At 49.0% G+C, this 21,580-nt stretch overlaps 1 protein-coding gene across 1 annotated transcript; it reads right to left on the reverse strand.

Annotated features, from left to right (window-relative positions):
- Nucleotides 1-694: 694 nt before the first annotated feature.
- On the reverse strand, nt 695-21,108 carry LOC311321256 (nuclear factor of activated T-cells 5-like; the record flags this gene model as incomplete). Its single annotated transcript, XM_084453201.1, has 12 exons — nt 20,828-21,108; nt 15,221-15,334; nt 12,833-13,406; nt 10,903-11,086; nt 10,031-10,221; nt 9,526-9,698; nt 8,027-8,161; nt 7,883-7,935; nt 5,841-5,973; nt 4,651-4,790; nt 1,703-3,788; nt 695-987 (listed from the first exon to the last, which is right to left on the reverse strand). The coding sequence occupies exons 1-12, from the start codon at nt 20,898-20,900 to the stop codon at nt 695-697; spliced, it is 4,149 nt and encodes a 1,382-aa protein (XP_084309327.1). The 5' UTR covers nt 20,901-21,108.
- Between the last annotated feature and the right edge of the window lie 472 nt (nt 21,109-21,580).

Raw genomic sequence — 21,580 nt, forward strand, 5'->3', positions numbered from 1 at the left:
GGGAAGGTCCCCTTCCATCCACAGCTCAGTCAACATTCTCATCCTTATTAAAAGCCTCTGGGAGCCCGAGGTTATGTGAATTCACAATGAACGCTGGGGGGGTCAAAGGTCAGCCACACTCCTCTACCTGTGGTAAACGAGGATTGGAGAGGTACCCCAATCCCTGGCTGAGACGCCCTCTCTTTCTCCGTCTGCAATCTCCATCTCTCCCTCAAGCACCCACGTTCTCCCTCTCTCTACCTCCTCTCCCTATGCCTGCCCCTCCTCCTTCCACCCCCCCACCCCCCTCTCCCTACGCCTGCCCCTCCTCCTTCCACCCCCCCACCCCCTCCTCCCAGGCCCCAGTCTGGGAAAAAGCACTGCATGAAATGATGCTGGTCAGAGAGCATCTGTCCTTGTCCTCTAACATCCTCCATCAACTCACCACAACAGCGCGTGTATGCGCCTCACTTTCAGGCAGCCATTTAAATATGAGCTATGGTGAGAGTTCATGGTACAAGAGACATGATCCGATGCTTCAAATGTCACAGCGTTCTACCTATTGATCTTAGACAGCAAGTCTCTGACCACTGAGCCCTCCTGCTAGTCAGTGGTCTCCATGGTGATCACAGAGCCCCCCCACAACCGCTAGTAACTGGTCTCCATGGTGATATTCTGTGATCTCCACGGTGATGGTCGGCGGTGTCCGTGGTGATCACTGGTCCTGCAGGCTCTCCAGCAGGTCCTGGATCTTCTCCATGGTCTGGGACTCCGTCAGAGACGTCTGCATGGGAGTCGACAGGCTGCCTTCCAGAGTTGCCTGCAAACCGGTCTGCATGGGAGTCTGCGTACTAGACTGCATTGCCGTCTGCAGGGCGGTCTGCATGGCGCTCTCCAGGCCGGACTGCATGGTGCTGTGCAGGTTGGTGTCCATGGGGCTGGCCGTCTGGGTCAGCAGGCCGCCGGGGTTCGGAGGCTGGCTGGAGGAGCTGAGCAGCTGGGACGAATCTGAGGTGAGACAATAATAACGCATGTTACTGTAATGCACATGTTATTGTATATTATAACATTATAGCACATACTGTACTAGTTTGTAAGCTTGAAGAGAGCGTTTCATGGGAAATAAACTAACAATGCAACAAAGTTGTTACATAAGTCAGTTACATTTGAAAGGATAAGGACACTGAATTTCATGTTTAGCCCTATTCCTGGCTTCCCTGGTATGTATCTGACTAGTACAGGTTAAAATATTTCTGTTTTGTACAGTACAGAGTTCTGTGTCAATAACGTCGGTGCGCGCACCCTGGCTCGTTGCTAGCTATGGGAACACTCGAAAAACTCTAAAAAGTATGATATACGTGGATTTCAAGTTCAGAAATTACATGGTTTATGCTTACCAAGCTCTGAAGTCTCTGCATTTCGAAACAACAGCTAACTTGTAAACAGTACTACTTTCACCGAACATACAACAACCATCTCTTCACGCTGTAAACCTCCGCAAAATTCATCCGAATCCAAATTTCGCAGAGGTTTACAGCGTGAAGGGACGGCTGTTGTATGTTCGGTGAAATTAGTACTGTTTACAAGTTCCTGTTGTTTCGATATTGCACCCCGTAACATCACGCAAAGCCACAGCCGTTTGTTTCGAACCCCTGCTCAGTTGAGCTGCAGGTCTGCTGTGCACCCTGGAGCAGTGACAACACGGCCTAGATGGTGGTCTTACCATTCTGGATGCCGAAGACAAACAGTTTGGGCTGACCCTGGGCGGCCATGTTGCCGCTCACTCCTGTCTGGAACAGCTGGTCGGGCGGCCCCTGGCTGGGCGTGCTGGAGGCCGCCTGCAGCCCCACCAGGCCCACGCTGCCCTGCACCACAAAGATGGTGGCAGCGGCGGGTGCCTGGGCCTGGGCTCCGAGGTCCTGGCTTCCCATGGCGCCCTGCAGGCCAGACAGAGAGCCCTGGGGCAGGAACAGCTCCACCTGCTGGCCGCTGGCAGCGCCGCCGGGGCCGGAGCCCACCTGCATGGGCTGCTGCTCCTGGAACAGGGCCTGCCGCGGGGCCTCCCCTGAGCCAGGGTGGCCCCCCGAAGAGCTCTGCTCCTGGAAGGACATGGGCTCCGCCGGGTCTGGCTGCGGCCCCCCCTCCACGCCGGGCTGGGAGAACAGGTCCTGGGGGAGAGGGCTTCTGCCCCCCCCCTGACTCTGGCTGCTGAAGAGGAGAGCTGGGGGGAGGGGCGCGGCGCACAGCAGGAGGCCGGACTGCTGGGGCTGGGCGAGGGCGTTGGCCGACGCGTGGCCGGGGAGGCCCTGGAACATGGAGCCCTGCTGGGTCTGCTGGGGACACTGCTGCTGGTCCATGGGGGTGCCGTGCTGCTGCTGCTGCTGCATGGGCGACAGCTGGGCCCGGCCCTGGAACTCGGCTATGGCCGACGTGTCCATGGAGGACAGGAAGGCCAGCTGCTGCTCCCCGCCCTGGGGCGAGAGGCCGCCGGACAAGGGGTTCGGAGAGAGGAACAGCGCCGGGCACGGGGAGCGCTCCTCCGGGCTGAGCCCGCCGCCGGTCAGCACCGTCAGGGTGTTGTGGAGCAGCGCGGCCTGGGCCTGCTGCCGGGGGCTCGGGGTCTCGGCGCGGGGCTGGGGGGACTGGAACAGCTGCTGCGGGGGGGACGTGTGGGAGGGCGGCTGCTGAGGGAAGCTGGTCTGGATGGTCAGGAGCTCGCCGGCCGGGGGGAGCAGGTCGCCGGCCTGCTGCTGGGACTGAGGGCCGGGGTGGAGCTGGGGCTGGAGCAGTTCGGCCTGGAGGTGCTGGAGGTTCTCCAACACCTGCTGCTGTTGCATCTGGTGCTGCTGTTGCAGGTTTCCCAAGACCTGGTGTTGTTGCTGTTGCTCCTGCAGACACATGTTCCCCAGGACCTGCTGCTGCTGTTGACTCTGCTGCTGCTGGAGTTGATGCTGTTGTAGGTTCTCCATCATCTGCTGTTGTTGAGTCTGCTGCTGCCGGTGGAGCTGTTGCTGCAGCTGCATGTTGTCAAGGACTTGCTGCTGTTGTTGCTGTTGTTGTTGCTGCTGTTGTAGATGTTGTTGTTGTAACTGTTGTTGCTGCTGGATATGTTGATTTTGTTGCATGCTGTCCATGATCTGTAGTTGTTGCTGTTGTATTTGTTGATGCTGCTGCTGTAACTGTTGTTGCATGTGTTGTTGTTGTTGTTGTATTTGTTGTTGATGCAAGTGTTGTTGTTGGTGTTGTAGCTGGCGCTGTGGTGCTAGCTGGTTGTCGTTGTTCCCCAGCTGGAGGCTGTTCATGTTCTCCTGGACGTGCTTCTGCAGGGCCTCAGAGGAGGAGGGCGTGGGGCTGAACAGCACCGAGCTGAGCTCCGCCTCCAGAACCTGCTGGACCAGCTGGCTGCCCCCCGCCTCCAGCTCCCTCACAGCCATCTCCAGCTGGGGGAACAGAGGGTCCGTAGCCTGCTGGGTCTGGGCCTGGGAGGGCAGGCCCACAACCATCACCCCTCCGCTGGGGCTGGAGTCCTTCTGGGGTTCCGGGTCCTGGGGCTCTCTGAGGAACTGCTGGGGCACCTCCGGGGGTACGGGAGGGAGGGTGGTGTCCCCCGATACAGGGAAGGAGGGCGTGGGGGTGGCGTCGTGCTTCTGGAGGGCGTTGAGGGGCTCCAGGCTGGGGAAAACGGGGGCCTGAGGGAGCTCCAGTTCCTCTGGTTGCAGGGGCATGGCGCCGGGGAAGGAGGGGCTGTCAGGGTGGGCGCCGGAGCTGAGCTGCAGCGTCTGCTGGACGGAAACCAGAGGATCTGATGTCTGGGGGGAGAGGGGGAGGCAGATGGTTTAGATATTCTATACTCTACACCAGGGGGAATCAAGTCAAGTTCTAAGAGGTCCAGTTTGACAAAATGGCCTCAAGCCAGGGTCCGGTGGTGATGCATGCGTTTTAAGGTTAGGCCGCTCCAATACGTCCAAAACTCAGCTGCCAGGGTTCTCACACAAACTAGGCCCTGGCAGTTGTGTTTTGGATGTATTCTAATCACCCTGACCTTCCACCTGCACTGGCTACCGGTCAATTTCCACATCACCTTTAAGCTCCTTTTTCTCACCTATAATAGCACCTCCATGGCCAAGCACTGATTACATCTCTGACATCATCCATAGCACCACTTGATGCCTGGGCTCCTCTGACACTGGTCTCCTGGTCACCCCCACCACCAGACCAAGATGATGATCAAGCCTTCTGCTAAACTATGGAACACCCTGCCCCTCTGCATCTCTGGTTTGAATAGGCAACTCTGATTAGACTCACAAAATTCAGAGTCAGGGACAGCCCTACAAGCAACCTTATTGGTTATTATTCTCCGCGTGATGACAGGTCGGAAAGGTCTATTGCTCTTCCAGACTCTTATCTATCCCATCCCAGCTAACTCTGTACTTATAGAAAGGGTACCTATTGTGTAATTTGTGTTCATTTTTAAAATTGTAATTTTTACAATTGTAAATTTGTCATTAACTATTAAGAGTTTATCTGTAGCATAATCGTGGAGCCGGCAGCAACATTTCACTGTGACTGTACACCGTACATTACAGGTGACTATTAAAAGAATCTTGAATCTTTAACGGGTAACACTGCTGATACCTTGAAGACAGCCGTGGATGGGGAGCTACTACTGACCTCCATGGGCATGACGTCCTGGCGCTTGGATGGCGTGCTGGAGGGATCAGCTGAGACCGGTTTGACGTCCTCCTCAAACAGACAGGTCTTGACCAGGGCAGCCCCCTCCGTCTTTATGGACAGGTCTAGTAAGCTGTCCACTGCACGGCAGAGCAGAAACACAGTGTGATGATGGGACCTAATGCATGAAGACTAGCGCTGGTGACACACAGGGACACCTTGGGGGAAATATTGCCAAAATATTGCAGAGCATTATTGCTGGTAACAAGTTAATCGTTTACGCAACGGTAAACAGACAAAAGAAAGATTCATTGTTGAAATCTTACATAATCTCCCCTGTCAAAAAGAGCTCCCCAAATAGAATTGGCTTGCTGGCTAGCTAGCTCCAAAATGTCAATAAACACCCTTGCTACAGTGTTTCCAAAAACTGTGAGAGCATTGTATCAGCAATACGAGGTCCAACGAGTCACTTGTGGCATGGCCATACTGTAGCTACTTAGCCAGTTAGCTATAGCTAACTACTGTGAACAGACAGTTCTAGGTCTGCACATAGCATTGTTTGTTTTAGAAATAGTATCTAAACGTTCTAGATAGATAGATGACTTTTATGATCCCCCTAGGGGGAAATGTGGTGGTTCTGGGGGTCTGTTTAACTAAAGTAGTTGATATAACCACATGTTGGGAATACCTGTGCTAGAAGTAAACTTCACTCAAACCAAAATATTCTGTTGCTCAACAAAAAAAACCTTCCTCAGGTAGCCTATATTTTAGCTAGTAGCATCATGTTGATAGCACTAGTGGTGTAGTTCAAAGCTAGCTACTGTAGCAATATACTTTATTCAAGCCTTGTTCCGTTTCTAAGGAAGTTTAATGCCGTGACTGGAGGTTGCTCTGACAATGAAATTCATCCAGATAACAAAATGTTGGCAATTATCAATATAAAAAAAAAGTAATTTCTGTCAATATTCCCCCAAAAATGGCACTGTGTATCAACACCTATAAAAGGTAGCAAGAAGGTGATGTGTACCAAGAGAAGCACTATATAAGCCAATTTATTATTATATAAAAAAGAAAAAAAAAGAAAAAAAATATTTTATTAATATTATTGAAGCTTGTAGCTATCTGTATACAGACAGGCTCATCTATTCCCTAAAGAGATCATGTTGACATTCAGAGGGACATGCACACACCTGGCCCTGGTGTGTAGGTGAAGGGCTGTGCGTCATGTGACCTCCCAGCGTTGGTCACCACAAAGATGGCCGCGGAGACAGGCGAGGTGACGGCCTTGTTGTGGTAGGGAGGAACCTTCACAATCACATGGTTCTGGGAGAAGACCACAGTCACAGCTCAGAGGCACAGTGTTATGTGTGTCTGTGTGAGTGTGTGTGTGACTGTCAATGAAGAGTATAGAGGTTTACATCTCCCATTCCATCCTCCTTGACCGCCCGGAGCAGTCACTGGGTATCTGGGGTACTGCCCTTCAATGGTTCCGCTCCTACCCGGCTGACAAGCCCTTGGAAATACAAAATCCACCCCAGCTCTGGTCAAACAAGGTGTTCCTTAAGGCTCAGTCCTAGGTCCCGTTATTCATCATCTACAAGCTTCCCTTCGCTCAAATCGTCTTCCCACTCATATGTGGATGACACTCAAAATATACATCCATTCCAAACCATCTGTTCACCTCCCGCCCCCTCACTGCTCAACTGCCTACTATCTTCTCAAACTGAACAATAACAAAACCAAGGTCCTGGTTGTGGCTCCCAAGTCCCTACTTAAAAAAAAGTAGGTGACCTCGTCCTGTTCATTGATGGCTGCACCATCTGCCCCTTCCCTAAACCTCACAAACTGGATGCAGGGCTCCAGCCTAACTTAATGTACATAATGTAGGTGCACCCAATTTCTTTCACTGTCGCTATAATACATTTTAAGTGTTAGTTTTTTTGTCAGTTCACTTAGACATTGGTTATTTCTTAACACATGATGTAAATGATGTTAAAACAGGAATAAAGGTGCAGATAAATGTTTCAGACACAGGCAGTGCTGTGTTGCTGTAAGTCAGATTTACATTAACCCGTTCTTTTTCGGATTATCTGGCCTGGATCATAAAAAAGGTAGGCCTTCTTTGGCTATTACTGTATAAGCAGTGTTAAATTTGATCCTTTCTGACTCCTCTAACATGGTCACAATCTGGGGCCAATGGGGTGTAATCCTCGATTCCACACTCTCCTCCGAACCCCACATCAAAAGCCTTTCTACTGCCTTGTACCGTAAGAACATCTGTCCTCAATGATCTTCTGATGTTAGGCCGCTCCAATACGTCCACAACTCAGCTGCCAGGGTTCTCACACCAACTAGGCCCTGGCAGTGGTGTTTAGGATGTATTCTAATCACCCTGACCTTCCACCTGCACTGGCTACCGGTCAATTTCCACATCACCTTTAAGATCCTTTTTCTCACCTATAAAAGCACCTCCATGGCCAAGCACTGATTACATCTCTGACATCATCCATAGCTACACACCACTTGATGCCTGGGCTCCTCTGACACTGGTCTCCTGGTCACCTCCACCACCAGACCAAGATGATGATCAAGCCTTCTGCTAAACTATGGAACACCCTGCCCCACCCCACCCATCCATATCTCAAACCCATTGTTTTTAGACTGGCTCTCAGCTGCATTGAAACCAACACCTCCCTACTTCATGATTCAAGTGTTCTCCATATCACTTCTATCAATGTTTTATCCTTTTGTTAGAAGTCTGTCTTTTGTACAGTGTCTTTGGGTAGTTTGAAAGGCACTTTTAAATCAAATGCATTATTATTATTATCATTATTAAAGATGTCAGTTATTGTTGTGGCCTTAAGGTCAAGTTGGATAGGCTGAGGAGAGCAACAGGAGAAGAGCAGCAAGCTCAGTTAAGGTCCCTAGTGAGTTGTGCAAGTCAGAGCATTCTAGACTGGAATTTCCCATTTCATATCTACTTACGTACGTTTCAAAACAAAACGTACGTACGTTTCAAAACGTTTGCCAAATGTGACGCACACACTGTTTTTGAGGATCTGCATATAAAAGATGGTGAGCCCAGTTGGGCTGGGGGGGCTGTATCAGAATACTTAGCTGTACTGAGCTGTATTGAGTGTGTTACGTAATAAATACCCGTAAAGGCTGAAACGACTTGGGTCTCCTGTGAAGTTTTGTACTATCATAAATTACCAACATTATGTGAGTTTACCTGGTGAAACAGCTCCATGTCAATCTCTGCCTCGGCTTGCCAGGAACAGTCATCTGAGGAGGCGACAGGACTCAACGTGTCAACATGAGCAGACGTCACCCAGTAGGAACAGGAAATGACGAGAACACAGGCTGACGACGCTACCTTCAGCATTCTCCTGGAAGATGACTTTGGTTCCTTTGAGGAAGTTCTTCCCGATGATGAAGACTTCCTCTCCTCCCGCCACATTGCAGCTGTGCAGGCTCTTCTTCAGGATCTCTGGCGCCCCCGCTGGCTGGGCTGGGGTACAACAGTGACAAACAGACAGTAAAGCTCTATCCCCACAGCAGACAGTAAAGGTCCCATAGCGGACAGTTGGTGTTTTCCATACACATGTGCTGGCCTGGTCTGACACGGTTTGACTCGGCATGTCAGCCCAGGGCAGCTGGGATTTGCATCCTCATTACAACAGGGCCATCCCGCTTGAAGGTTTGTCTTTAACTGATGACGCGCTTGTCACCTTAGATGACGGTAAAAAAAAAACACAGCCTACTATGGGAAGAAATTCACACAGGACTTTGCCCTGATTTGAGATTTTGTTTCTTTGTAATTTAGTCACAATAAATCCTCAAATTGACAGTATTCATGTGCAATGTTTTATATACACAATTAAACACATGCTGCCCAAAATACTGTCCTGATGCGACTCAATTCAACAAAGAAAATACTTCGGAGGACTCCCAGTGCTCTCAAAGCAAACATGAATCATCACAAGAATCCTTCATTTGAAACAAATTCCAATGGCAATGGTGGGTTGTGGGTCAATCGCACAGCTGATCTGCCCAGTAGGAGTTTAGCTGATATTTGAATGTTTGATTATAGCCTACTCTCTTTGAATTTGATTGATTGTATTTATTTGACTAATTCCCAACCCATCTCACGCCACCGCAGCCCACTTGGAAGCGGGTCTTGAACCCTTCGGCCCTGTCACTCTGGAGAGGGCTCATCTCGGCCGTGGGTCGGTCAGTAAACTGGTAATGGAAAAACAAATCAGCGCAGCCTGGTTTGACCCGGTGCGGACAAAATTGCCAATAGAGGGGTTCCCCGGTGGCTCATGGGTTAAGGCATGTACCACATTAAGGTCCTTATCGCAGCGGCCCAGGTTCGAATCCAGCCTGGGCCCTGTATTGCATAATACTCCCCCCTCTCTCTCTCCCACCTTTCCTGTCACTGTACACTGTCCTATAGCCTATAATAAAGCACAAAAGCCTCCCCCCCAAAAAAAAAACAAAAAAAAAGAAGAAAAAGTCCCAATGTAAAAACGCCAAGTAAAGCTCTGTCCCAAAGCAGACAGTAAAGCTGACCTCCCCTAGGCTGGTCTCATACTGTAGGTCCTGGATGGCCATGTTCTGTACATTAGCATCGTGGTTACTGCTGTACCCTATATCCATGCAATTGCATACTAGTGTACCAGAAAAACAGCTCTACCTAGATTTCAGACCCATAACTGTACAATAACTTTACTCAATCATTCTTTATTTATTCTTTCATACAGGGGCCACCTAAGATCTGGGTTCCTTTTCAATAAGCCCTGTGAACACACACATGCAAGCCATGCACACGAGCCAATGGACAGTGGCTGTGTTGGTGTGTGGGGCGCTCACTGCAGAGGATGGGTGAGGAGGGCGTCTGCAGGGTGAGGACCGTCCCGTCCGCCTGGGGGATGTTCACTCTGAAGGCCAGCCTGGCTCGGGTGCTCTTCTTCTTGGAGCCGGCGACGCCGATGCGAGCCTCCACGTCCGCATTCCTCAGCTTCAGGATGCCCACACAGTCCACCCTGGAGACACAGCACAGCACAGACGGGCTAGGCAGAGGGCACACACACTGGGCACACACACATAACAAGCTAGCTAGCCACGCGCGCGCACACGCACGCACACATACACTCACACACAGACACACTCACACACAGACAGACACACACACACACACATGCACTAACCATACCCATGCACACATACCAACACTCAAATGCACACATACCAACACTCAAATACACACACACACACACACACACACACACACACACACACACACACACACACACACACACACACACACACACACACACACACACACACACACTTATGCAGACAGGAGGTGTCTTACGCCAGAGTCATGTCATTGCTGGGCTCCAGGGGGACCTCGATGACGGTGGTGCCCTCTACTTCCACCTCCTGGCAGGCGGTGGTGTTGCGGCCCGTCACACGACAGGCCTGGTAGAAGCCGTGGGGCCGGACTCTGCCTGCGTCGCTGGCCACGAACACCTGCAGCACCACGGGCTCACTCACACCCTCCAGCTGGGGGGGGGGGCAGGGTTAGGGGACAGGAGGCAGAGAATGAACTTGAGTCCAGCCGAAACGGACGTTTGAGATCATCTAATTTACGTAATTTGACGTATTTTCGACTCAAATAAGCTATAGGGGCGGGACATAACGTTTAGAGGAATTTGATTGGAACGTTGACAAGTGGGTGGGTTATAACAACTTTAGACAGGTTCGATAGATGGGTAGCGTTGATTGACGGGTGGATGTCGTAAGATTATTGGTTGACCTTGCTCTTGCGTTGCTGATGTAAGCACTCGGAGATTTTGTTTTACAGGAAGAAAAAAATCATAGGATTTGATATATAAGATTACAACGAAACGGAAATTTTGAAAAATATTGGCATATATTGTTAAATAGGTACACACTATGACCAAAGATGTGATCCAAAATAGAAAAAAATACATTTTTGATTTCATTGCGTCTTTAAGTCTGGGGTGAGAGGGGAGCAAAACCCTTTGCTTCTAGTAGTGCATCTAGCCCATACAGTCTGTGTGTGTGTGTGTGTGTGTGTAGATTAAACAGTTTTAATTATAATTTTATTGTGATAAATGTACTAATTTTGTATTGCTCTGTATCATTATACCAGTTATCATCACATCCCTGTGTGTGTGTTTGTGTGTGTCTATCTACCCTGCATGCGTGCGTGTCTCTTACTTTGACGGTGGGGAACCCCTGCTGTGTGCGGTCTTTGACGGACCCTCGGCTGCCCTCTGTCAGGTAGCGTGCCCGGTGCTGCGTCTCCGGCTGCACCAGGATCTTCAGCTCCTTCCCATCATGCCTCTGGGAATGTTGTACCGACAGCAGACCCCCCTTCGGCAGGCTGCCCGACTCCACACAGCTGCACGGCCAAACACAGCTGAGTACTGCTTCTTTTATGAGTTCAATTAGGTTTCCATTATATGAATTCAGTTCAGAATATGAGTCACAGTAGAAACTAGATAAGGGAACATGGTGCCCGAGACTCTAGTGTGCCTTAATTGAGACTCTAGTGTGTGTTAGCTGAGACTCTAGTGTGTGTTAGCTGAGACTCTAGTGTGTGTTAGCTGGGACTCTAGACTCTAGTGTGTGTTAGCTGAGACTCTAGTGTGTGTTAGCTGAGACTCTAGTGTGTGTTAGCTGAGACTCCTGACTCTAGTGTGTGTTAGCTGAGACTCTAGTGTGTGTTAGCTGAGACTCTAGTGTGTGTTAGCTGAGACTCTAGTGTGTGTTAGCTGAGACTCTAGTGTGTGTTAGCTGAGACTCTAGTGTGTGTTAGCTGAGACTCTAGTGTGTGTTAGCTGAGACTCCTGACTCTAGTGTGTGTTAGCTGAGACTCTAGTGTGTGTTAGCTGAGACTCTAGACTCTAGTGTGTGTTAGCTGAGACTCTAGTGTGTGTTAGCTGAGACTCTAGTGTGTGTTAGCTGAGACTCTAGACTCTAGCTCAGGGGTATTCACATACAAATCCTAAGAGTCCATTTTCCCCCCAATAATCCAAAGATCTGTCTTTTAAGAAAACAATTATAATACAATTCACCAACCCCCAGCCAGTTCACACACACACCCAACAAAGGTGAATCAAACCATTTCAAGTCTTATCTCCTTCTTTCCTATCTCCTCTCCTCCTGTCTCCTCACCCCCTGTCTTATCTTCTCACCTTGTAATAGAGGGAGGAATTCAAATCTATCTTTATTATTTCATGTCTGACCTGTATTCAGAACGTATGTGGATGTGGGTTTGTAATAACATTTATTAACACTCTTCCTATCCTCTCAGCCTCCTGTATCCTCACCTCCTGTCTTATCCCTGCACCTCCTATATCCTCTCCTCATCTCCTCTCCTGTCTCCTATTCTCTCCTCACCTCCTGTCTTATCCCCTCACCTCCTATATCCTCTCCTCTTGTCTCCTCTCCTGTCTCCTATTCTCTCCTCACCTCCTGTCGTATCTCCTCACCTCCTGTATCCTCTCCTGTCTCCTATCTTCTCCCGTCTCCTCTCCTCACCCTTCTCCTCCAGTATCCTCTCTTATCTCCTCTCCTGTCTCGCATGCTCTCCTCCTGTCTCCTCTCCTATTGTCTCTTCTCCTCCTGTCTCCTCTCTTCACCTCCTGTCTCCTCTCCTCACCTCCTGTCTTCTCACCTCCTGTCTTATTTCCTCAACTCCTGTATCCTCTCCTCCTGTCCAATTTCATCCCGTTTCAAATTGCTTTTGTTGACACATTAACCACAACGGTTTGGTGCTCGTTGGAGGGAGGATGAAGGCATATTTTTTGATCCATTCATCTGAATTGTCAATTTTCACAGTCGACTTTTCTTTTGACCACCTTTGAACATGCCAGCTACACTAGAAATAGCTGAAGCTAAAACTAACATCAGGCTAGCTACTAGTTAGCTAGCTGCAGACCGAACGTTAGCTAGACTGTCAACTCATCTGCGCTGTCAACTCACATGACCCCAGTGTCGGCAGATCGGGTTGACAATTTCCCGACCGCCCAATATCATCAAAGGTAGCCCATATGGACGGAAACCTCCCAAAACTGGCAACCCTGCCAACGCAAACCCCTCAAAGCAGAGACGCTAGTGTGCGTTAGCTGGAGGTCACACCCACCTGGCTTTGGGTCCAGCCTTGTCGGAGCCCAGCGTGGAGAGCACAAAATGCGGGCCCTTGGCGCTGTCCGCGTCAAACACGTCCATGCTGTCCTCCGGCGGGGCGGGGCGGGGCCCTGGGCGCTGGCGTGGCGTGCGCTTACGGGACTTGCGGGGCACCTCCGAGTTGTCGTTGTAGGAGCTGGAGCTGAGCAGGCTGAAGTTGGAAGCCGAGTCGTCAGCCCAGATGCTGCTGCTGTGCTCCGAGTCCACCCCGGCCGGCACCGCCGCCACCACCACCGTCGCCCCCTCCTGGCACGACATCTGGCTGTCGTCGAACAGGTCCTCGGGCGGAGGGGAGATGCTGAGTACTGGCCGGCGCTTGGAGGGCGTGGCGTGGGGCTGCTGGGCTCCACCCCCCCCCGCCCCCGCGTCTCCTCCTCCTCCAGGGCCGGACCCACTACAACCCGTCCCCAGGGAAGAGAGAACCCCCTCCGTGCCCTGCCTCTCGGGGGCCCCGCTGGCCTCCCCCTGCTGGAGGGCCTCTGGGGCAGAGGAGGAGGGGGCGGGGCTGGGCCTGGACACTGACGAGGCATCTGCGGTTTTGGTGCAAACGACAAGAGTTAGAACCCGCGTCCAGCGCTGAGCAGCCAGCAAGCCCAGTCAAGGGGCAGTATTAGTGCCCGGTTTGTCCAGGTTCCTCCTCTTCCCAACTCTATATTCAGCGGGGTAGTTGTGTGCCCTCACTGTGCATGCCAGAGCTGTCTGGCAATGACCACATGTTCTGAAGTTAAAGTTGAGAAGGGTAAAGACAAAAAAAAGGCCCCGCTTCTCCAACATTCTTTTGATTCTTTTAATTTTTTCTGAATGAAATCCACGTGACAAAACTGACATGCTTTGTTTACAGAAAACAAAAGCAAGCTATAAATTGCTACACACACATTGCCAGAAAGAAAAACATCCAAATCGGGTCAGACTTTCACGTTCAGCCAAATCTGCAAGCTAGCTATGTGGTGCCAAATTAAATTTGCGGGGAAACAGTGGTTTGTGCAATGTGCATACAGAAGTACACAGTTATCTGCGCATGCCAATTGGAGGATTTAGTTGGGACTGAGCGTAGCCATGGAGACAGAATAAACAAGCCTCTGACCTATGGAGCAGTGAACTGCAGACCATAATATGCAGACACGCCCTGCCTCAGAGGGAACTTCCTGTAATACAAACGAGACAGCCAATGAGCAGCAAATTGGGTGAGCTAAATTAGGAGATTGTTCTGGATGGTGATTGGGTGAGCTAAATTAGCAGACTGTTCTGGATGGTGATTGGGTGAGCTAAATTAGCAGACTGTTCTGGATGGTGATTGGGGTGAACTAAATTAAGAGACTGTTCTAGAGTGGTCTTGCTATTGTCTTTGGTCACCATGGTGATGACCTGAAGGGCGTTACCCCTGCTCTGGGTGGGCGGGGCTTGGGGCAGACTGTGTCATAAGAGGTGGTCCTGAGAGAAGCTAGAGATGCCAGGCCTTCCCCTACCCCACCTCCCATCTTTAACATGACCTGACCCGGACGCTGAACTGACCCTGGACCAGTCCTTAGAGCAGCTGGTTCCTAGTTACAGACAGCACCGGACCAGTCTGACCAGTCTGCTTCTTGTTCAACGGGAAGTGGCTTTTCAACACGAGGGCTGCGTTCCGATCGCATACTTCTACTTTTCACTATCAGTACGTACTACAGCTGCCCCTAGGAGGACCTCTACCCCTCCATATCCAGCTGTGACTTCTACCCCTCCATATCCAGCTGTGACTTCTACCCCTCCATATCCAGCTGTGACTCCCTCTACCCCTCCATATCCAGCTGTGACTCCCTCTACCCCTCCATATCCAGCTGTGACTCCCTCTACCCCTCCATATCCAGCTGTGACCTCTACCCCTCCATATCCAGCTGTGACTCCCTCTACCCCTCCATATCCAGCTGTGACTCCCTCTACCCTTCCTTATCCAGCTGTGACTCCCTCTACCCTTCCTTATCCAGCTGTGACTCCCTCTACCCTTCCTTATCCAGGCACCAGACGTCTAGGGCTCTGCTGTGGTGAGGGAGGAGAGTTGTCTAGACATTGTTCTGAGGCCTTAAAGGAAGGCTTTGTGATGGGATGTCAACCCAGGAAGTGGGGTGATAGCCCAGCAGAGATTTAGTAGGGCTGTCTGGGAGGTGCTGCAGTCATGGCGATCTGCCTCCGTATGCCAGCAGGCCTGGACAGAAAGTGGAGCAGCTCTGGCGAGTGTCGCCCTCTACTGGTTCAGGGAGTGGAGTCACATTGCCCATTGTTCCCTCCTCTGTGTTCTGACTGCTCTGACCTTGGACCAGGCCCCTGGGCTGGGAGGAGCTCACCCACTGTGGTGGGAGGGGCTTACCTGCGGCCAGGGCTGCAGGGGGCGGCGGACCCGCCTCTCCCCCGCTCTTCTGGCTCATGGTGGGCGGGACTGGCTGCAGCTGGAGCTCTTTGGGGAGGAGGTCATACACCGACTCTGAGGGAGAGAGAGACGAGAGGAAAAGAGGTCATACGCAGACTCAGAGAGGACCCGTGTCCAGATGGAAGTGGGCCCCGTGCAGCAGGGAGGCTAGGTGATAGACTAGCTACAGTAGTACTTTGCCCACTGAGCGGATTGGTGACAAAACTACCGGCCTTGCTCATGGCGGTGGAGAGAGAGGGAGAAGCCCAAATAATTGCCCCCCTCTTTATTATTCTTTGAATGGGAAGGGACACAACAGAAAAAGTCCAACTGAAACGGACATTTGAGATCATCGAACTTCTGTAGTTTGACGTATTCCGACTCAAACAAGCTATAGGGGCGGGACATAACGTTTAGAGGAATTTGACTGGAACGTTGACAAGTTGCCGGGTTATATAACAACTTTAGATAGATTTGATAAACAGATAGCGAGCGTTGACTGATGGGTGGATGTCGTGAGATTATTGGTTGACCTTGCTCTTGCATTGCTGACATAAGCACTTGGGAGATTTTGTTTTACAGGAAGAAAAAAATCATAGGATTTGATATAATAATAATAATTAAAAAAAGGCATATATTGTTACATAGGTACACACTATGACCAAGGATGTGATCCAAAATCAAAAAAAGTAGAAAGTACACAAGGCCCGCTTGCTGAACCGGAGAGGAGCTGAGGCTGTATTTTATCACTTGCTGCAGAAAGAGAAATCAAACCTGTACTGATTCCTCTCTCACTCTCTCTAGGGTTTGAATCTGCCAGAGGAATGGACACAGGGTAGCTATTAGCTAGCTATCTCTCTCTCTCTGCTAAACTCTCCCTCTAACTCTTGACTCTGCTCATCTCTCTAACTCTTTCTCTGCTCAACTCTCTCTCATACTCTCTCTAGTCAGCGGTGGTCATTTGACTAGATGTAAATTAGACATTTGCAAGAGCTGTTTGCATAAAAGTCAAATATGCAACAAAGGTGCATACTTTTGCGGAATGTAGCCTAAACACAATTTGGAGGAAGGTACTAATTATTTTGGGAGACGCCTTGAACATTAATTAATTAATTCACTGTTAATTAGGCCAGTGTACTGCAGGCCAGATTAGGCTGGTCTACTGCAGGCCAGATTAGGCTGGTCTACTGCAGGCCAGATTAGGCTGGTCTACTGCAGGCCAGATTAGGCTGGTCTACTGCAGGCCAGATTAGGCTGGTCTACTGCAGGCCAGATTAGGCTGGTCTACTGCAGGCCAGATTAGGCTGGTTTACTGGAGGCCATGCTTTAACAGTCCTCCTGATCCATCTTTATTCTTAGCAGCCGGCTGCTTTGATGGAGATGACAGAAATATTTTTTGTTAAAAACCGCCCAAAACGCAGAGGCAAAGAATCCAGCAGTGTCCAACAATGTTGATGGCACTCCTCCGGAGATCACATGGTAGGATAAACGACAAAGAGCCAGCTAACTCTCCAGACCACATGAGTATTTTCTCATTCTTTTGGGGCTGTAAACGAAGTCCTGCAACTGATCCAAGCCACTCTTTTTCAAAGCATTAACTCTATTCTGAGTGGATGAAGGTGCCCCCACTTCCTCAGAAGTGGAAGATGAGTCTGATGTAACAGTTATTACAGGTCCTCCTGATCTCACAGCACTGGAGCCAGTGGGGCGTCTGGGTGCTCCAGCAGAATTAGTGGGGCCTCTGGATGTTCCAGTGGAGCCAGTGGGGCCTCTGGGTGCTCCAGTAGTTAGTGGCAAAGATACCACCTTGCTTGAGAGAGTTGAGAACAAATGGCGCTGGGAATGGATAGAGGGAAATGGTGGAGACGGGAAGCCGTTCAGCACTTGGATCTGTCATGCCAAATAGTGTCCGGGCTGCCAAAATGTGTCTGGGGTAAGAAGTCAGATTATCTAATAACAATGTGACTATTTTTTGTTGCTAGCTCGCTAGCTAGCTTGTCTGGTGTCAGTTAACATAATATCAATGTTTCTAATGCCATTTGAATGAAAAATCTATAGCATTGAAAAATCTCATCCTTGAATGTTAGCTACTTGGGAGCTGGTAGCTAACCTTCGTGGACAGGATTTTTCACATTTTCAATTCTATGGACATGTTTTTTTTTCTTCAAATTAATTAGAAATGGTGATATTACATGTTTGCTGACACCAGACAAGCTAGCCAGTGTGCTAGACAAAATGTTATTAGCATTTCTGACTTTTTACCCCAGACACAATTTGGTAGCCCGGACACTATTTGGCATGACAGGAGTCTGGACTATTTGGGCACCTTTCTGCCCAGGATTATACTGGACCTTAAAGAGCTGATTTTAACCCCTTGAACGGACTGAGAAGGAGGATGGGGCTTGGCGAAGCGATGCGGGTCAGTTGGGAGTAGAACTCCAGGGCAATCGGCAACCTAGGTAAGGCCATCCTCCTCCTTTCAGCTCTGTCCAGGGGTTGCCGGCAATTGTTAGGTTTTCATGTAGGGAGGAGGACATACTGGGAAGGCTTATCATACGCCCTATAGACAATGGTGTCAGACCTGGTGGTAGGTTGAACGTTACCCGGTGGAACACCCCAGCCCGCTGTCAGGTTACAGTTGGAGCGGTCTGTCCGGGATTTGAATTGCAAACTATTGCTAAACAGAGTTTGCTGGGGTCTTATGCCAGTTCGCAGAGGCTCACATTAAGCGAGAGCAGAACTTACAGATGTGGGTCATTTGATAGCATCTTGCTATCTAACTATCTATTATGTCCGTCAATGAAAACTAGTGTTGGCTGTGTTTTGAGCTATCAAGGTCAAAACTAATGAAACTAGCTAGCATAGCTAAGTTGCAGACTAACTTAGTAGGGCTACGATACGCTAACAACATTAGCTATGGCTATCTAGCTTTGAAAGCAATGTTTAGCGTTTTGCAGCTGCACCACTCTATTCTGCTGGTTTCAATGATGACCAATAAACTACTACTTCATTATTCTCGAACCATTGGCTGAGGTGAAACTTTTACTAGGTGAAAATACTGACTGCAAGAAAAACTTGTCAGGAAATGAAGGGTTCAGCCAGTTAGCATCATAACAGATGAACTGACTCGTGACTACTGTCACTGGCCCGAAAGAACTGACTGGCCAATCAACTTGCCTGACATACTTTTCTTTTACTGGCCCCGGGCCTTGAACCCTGCACGACTAGTGCATTTTGAACGAACATAAATCTTATCTACAATCTACAAATCAGATCAATAGTTGATTGTTCAACAGTTGAAACCGAGTTGTAAGAGTTTATTCATTTTCGGGTGCATTTGTTTCGGTTTCTGGCATGAAAGAAAAAGATGTTTGTTTCGGTTTGCGGTGTGATAATTTGAATGGTGAATATTTCCTGATTCAGTTGATTTATCTGCCTACCTACCTGCTTTTGTGATTAATGCTTTCTATAGTCTACATGTGCAGCCCCGCAGAGTTTGCTGGATTGGTCATGGTTTTAATCACTGATATTTATAGGGATGGGCCCCAATAGTCAACTTAACGTTAGTCAACGAGAAGAGTCTTAGCCGAGCAAGTTTTCATTAATCGTATATAATAAATATGCTACCCTTGAAATCTTACATCATACATTTTTTATAATAGAGTATCAATTATGCTCCCCATATTCTTATGGGGTATTCACATGGAGTGAGTAGTGGTGAAATTATTGCGTAGTGGTGAAATTATTTTGTAGTGAGAGCATTATTTGATGAAGATATTGGTCGATAGTAAATCTAAGGCCCCTGAAATCTAAACAAGCCAAGGTGTTATCAAAATATGTGTCCGATATTCTTACAGTAAACAATACACATACATCTGTTCTTAATCAAAAACATAAATAAAGATGTCATAATCCTGCTTTTTTAGAGTTATATACACGCATGTTCAGAACCGCTACGTAGCCCCGCTCGATAGGTAGCATATACAGACAGAACACCGGCTTCATTAAGAGCAAGACACAGAGCTCACTTCTCCCTGACAAATGTGGACAGACTTGTGGTCTTTTCTCATAATTTAAGAAGACAGATTGGCCCGCTATCGGTCTACTGTGTTGAAAAAAACAGGTGGGCGTCTGTTTGTTTTTTTTAAATAAAGGAATGAGTAGTCCTTTGAACTAAGGACTACTAGTCAAGCAGGAAAATCTTCGGGGGCAGCCTTAGATATTTAATAGATAGAACATGCAGAAGAAACGCAGAACAAACACGACGGGCATAAACTATGTCATGGCAAGTGCATTTTGAACAGGCACAAATCTGACCGCTAAATATTATCTACAATATCCTGAATGTGGCTGTGTAGTATTCCTAGAGGGAGGGGTAACATGCCTTTTAAACAAGACAGTATATCTACTGTATCTCAACTCACTTAAAGAAGCCATGATCAATCCGATTTCTCTTTTGGAGACAATTGCATTTAAACCCTCAAGAGACATGGTATGGCACCATGCTATGCTGTTAAGTGCCAGAGACAGGCAAGCCAACATCAGAAAGAGATATGATTGTCATAAGAACTGCATGATCCACCAACATGTAGTTTCTCATAGGGAGCTACCTATTTAAGCAGTTGTTCACAATAACATCCCTATGTTCTAGGGAGACTTGCCTCTATGCGGCCTACCCACACATGGCAGCCATACTTTTTTCCTCTGAATACTGTAGGAACCCCCCAAGGCTGGCCTGGGACCAGCTCTGGTGAACAGAGGAACAGTGGGCTGGATGGAGCCAAGGACAGAAGTTGATTTTGTGCATTGTGCAGCTTTGCATTGGCCATGAGTCAGTGACTCATGAGTCAGTGACGGCCCCCCACCCCGCCCCCACAACACTTCCTATACCACAGACAGTTGGCCTGGTGTTCCGATACTGGTTGCATTTGGTTGAAAGCGTTAGAGTGCAACAGTCAGAGAGTGGTCTGAGAGCAGTTTTACAGGTTCAAGCTAAAACGATTAATTTGCAATGGCCAGGGATCTTCTGGTATACCTACCGCGAGCACTCTCCCACGTCATCCTACGATAGTCTCTGCCAACTCACATAGCTTGCTAGTTAACTACACACAGGGCAAACACGCTGACAGACTAGGAAGCCTACCAGACTAATTAATAATAACAATATGCTAGATGGCTAGATTGAGTTAACTAACACTAGCTAGTAACGACGAGGAACTGAAGAACCATTGAACACAGTGTGATGGAGACATGTCCCCGTGGGCAGGACAACAATCACAAAACACACCTCCCTCTGTTGATGCTAACATTGTTAGCTAGCTAGCGAGCTAGCTAGCTGCTACAGACGTTAGCAAGCTATCCAATCAGCTACTTTCATATGGCCAGATGATCTACTCAGCTAGCCACTAACAAGCTAGACATAGCCTAGCTGAGATGCTATCACAGCGTTAGCGGGCTAGCATGTCGCAGAGATGCTAGCTCTAGCACTAGGAAATGTCATGAAGACGATTGGAGTTACAGATCATTATCACAATAATAGCGATCTCAGAGGTTGTGTTTGCATCTTACCTTTGGAGTAAAGGGATTTAGGGGAATTAAGGTCCAGATCGGAGCTGAGGAGAGATATAAAATCAGAGGGCATCGCAGAGCCTCATCGAGGGAGGAGAGGACACTGTCTGGAGCGCAGCAAGAACACTAACGCTGGCGATTAAACTAGCGGAGTGTGGTTAAAATAGGCCGAATTACTAAATAAACCTCAGTTCGACAAATACCAAAACTTCACCCGATCTAGGCATCCGCTTATAAGTGCGTAATTACGTTTGTGAGGGGCTTATTTGATGCCAGCCCAGACCTACACTTGCTGTCCGCTCGTAGTGGCGAGCAGCCTCCCTAACTCCACCCTTCACGTGGGCGTGAGAGGGACTTGTAGGCACATCGTGTACACATGGGAACAGGGTCCCAGTTGCAAGTTTGCGTCTAGTTTAATTCTGTTTTAATGGTGTGTTATCGCTATTGCGTTGCTTCTTTAGGATTATTAATATATTATTTATGCTCCCTACCCCACCCGAAGCCTGCTTGCTCGGAATACAAATGACGTGACTACTTTCACTTCATTTCCCATGAAACACTTCGCAGACACACAGAATAGGTATCCTTGTTTTGGATTAACCGGGACATGGCCCATTTATAACACTCGCAGCTGGCCTCGAAATCGTATTCAGCGGTACATTAGCAACCGTGGGGTTGTACGGGCTCACTACACGAAGTGTATCAATACCCGCCCGGAAGTGTTACACTAATCTGAATTTAGCTTTTGACAGA

This window comes from Borostomias antarcticus (assembly GCF_949987555.1).
Source record: "Borostomias antarcticus genome assembly, chromosome: 18".
NCBI lineage: Eukaryota > Metazoa > Chordata > Actinopteri > Stomiiformes > Stomiidae > Borostomias > Borostomias antarcticus.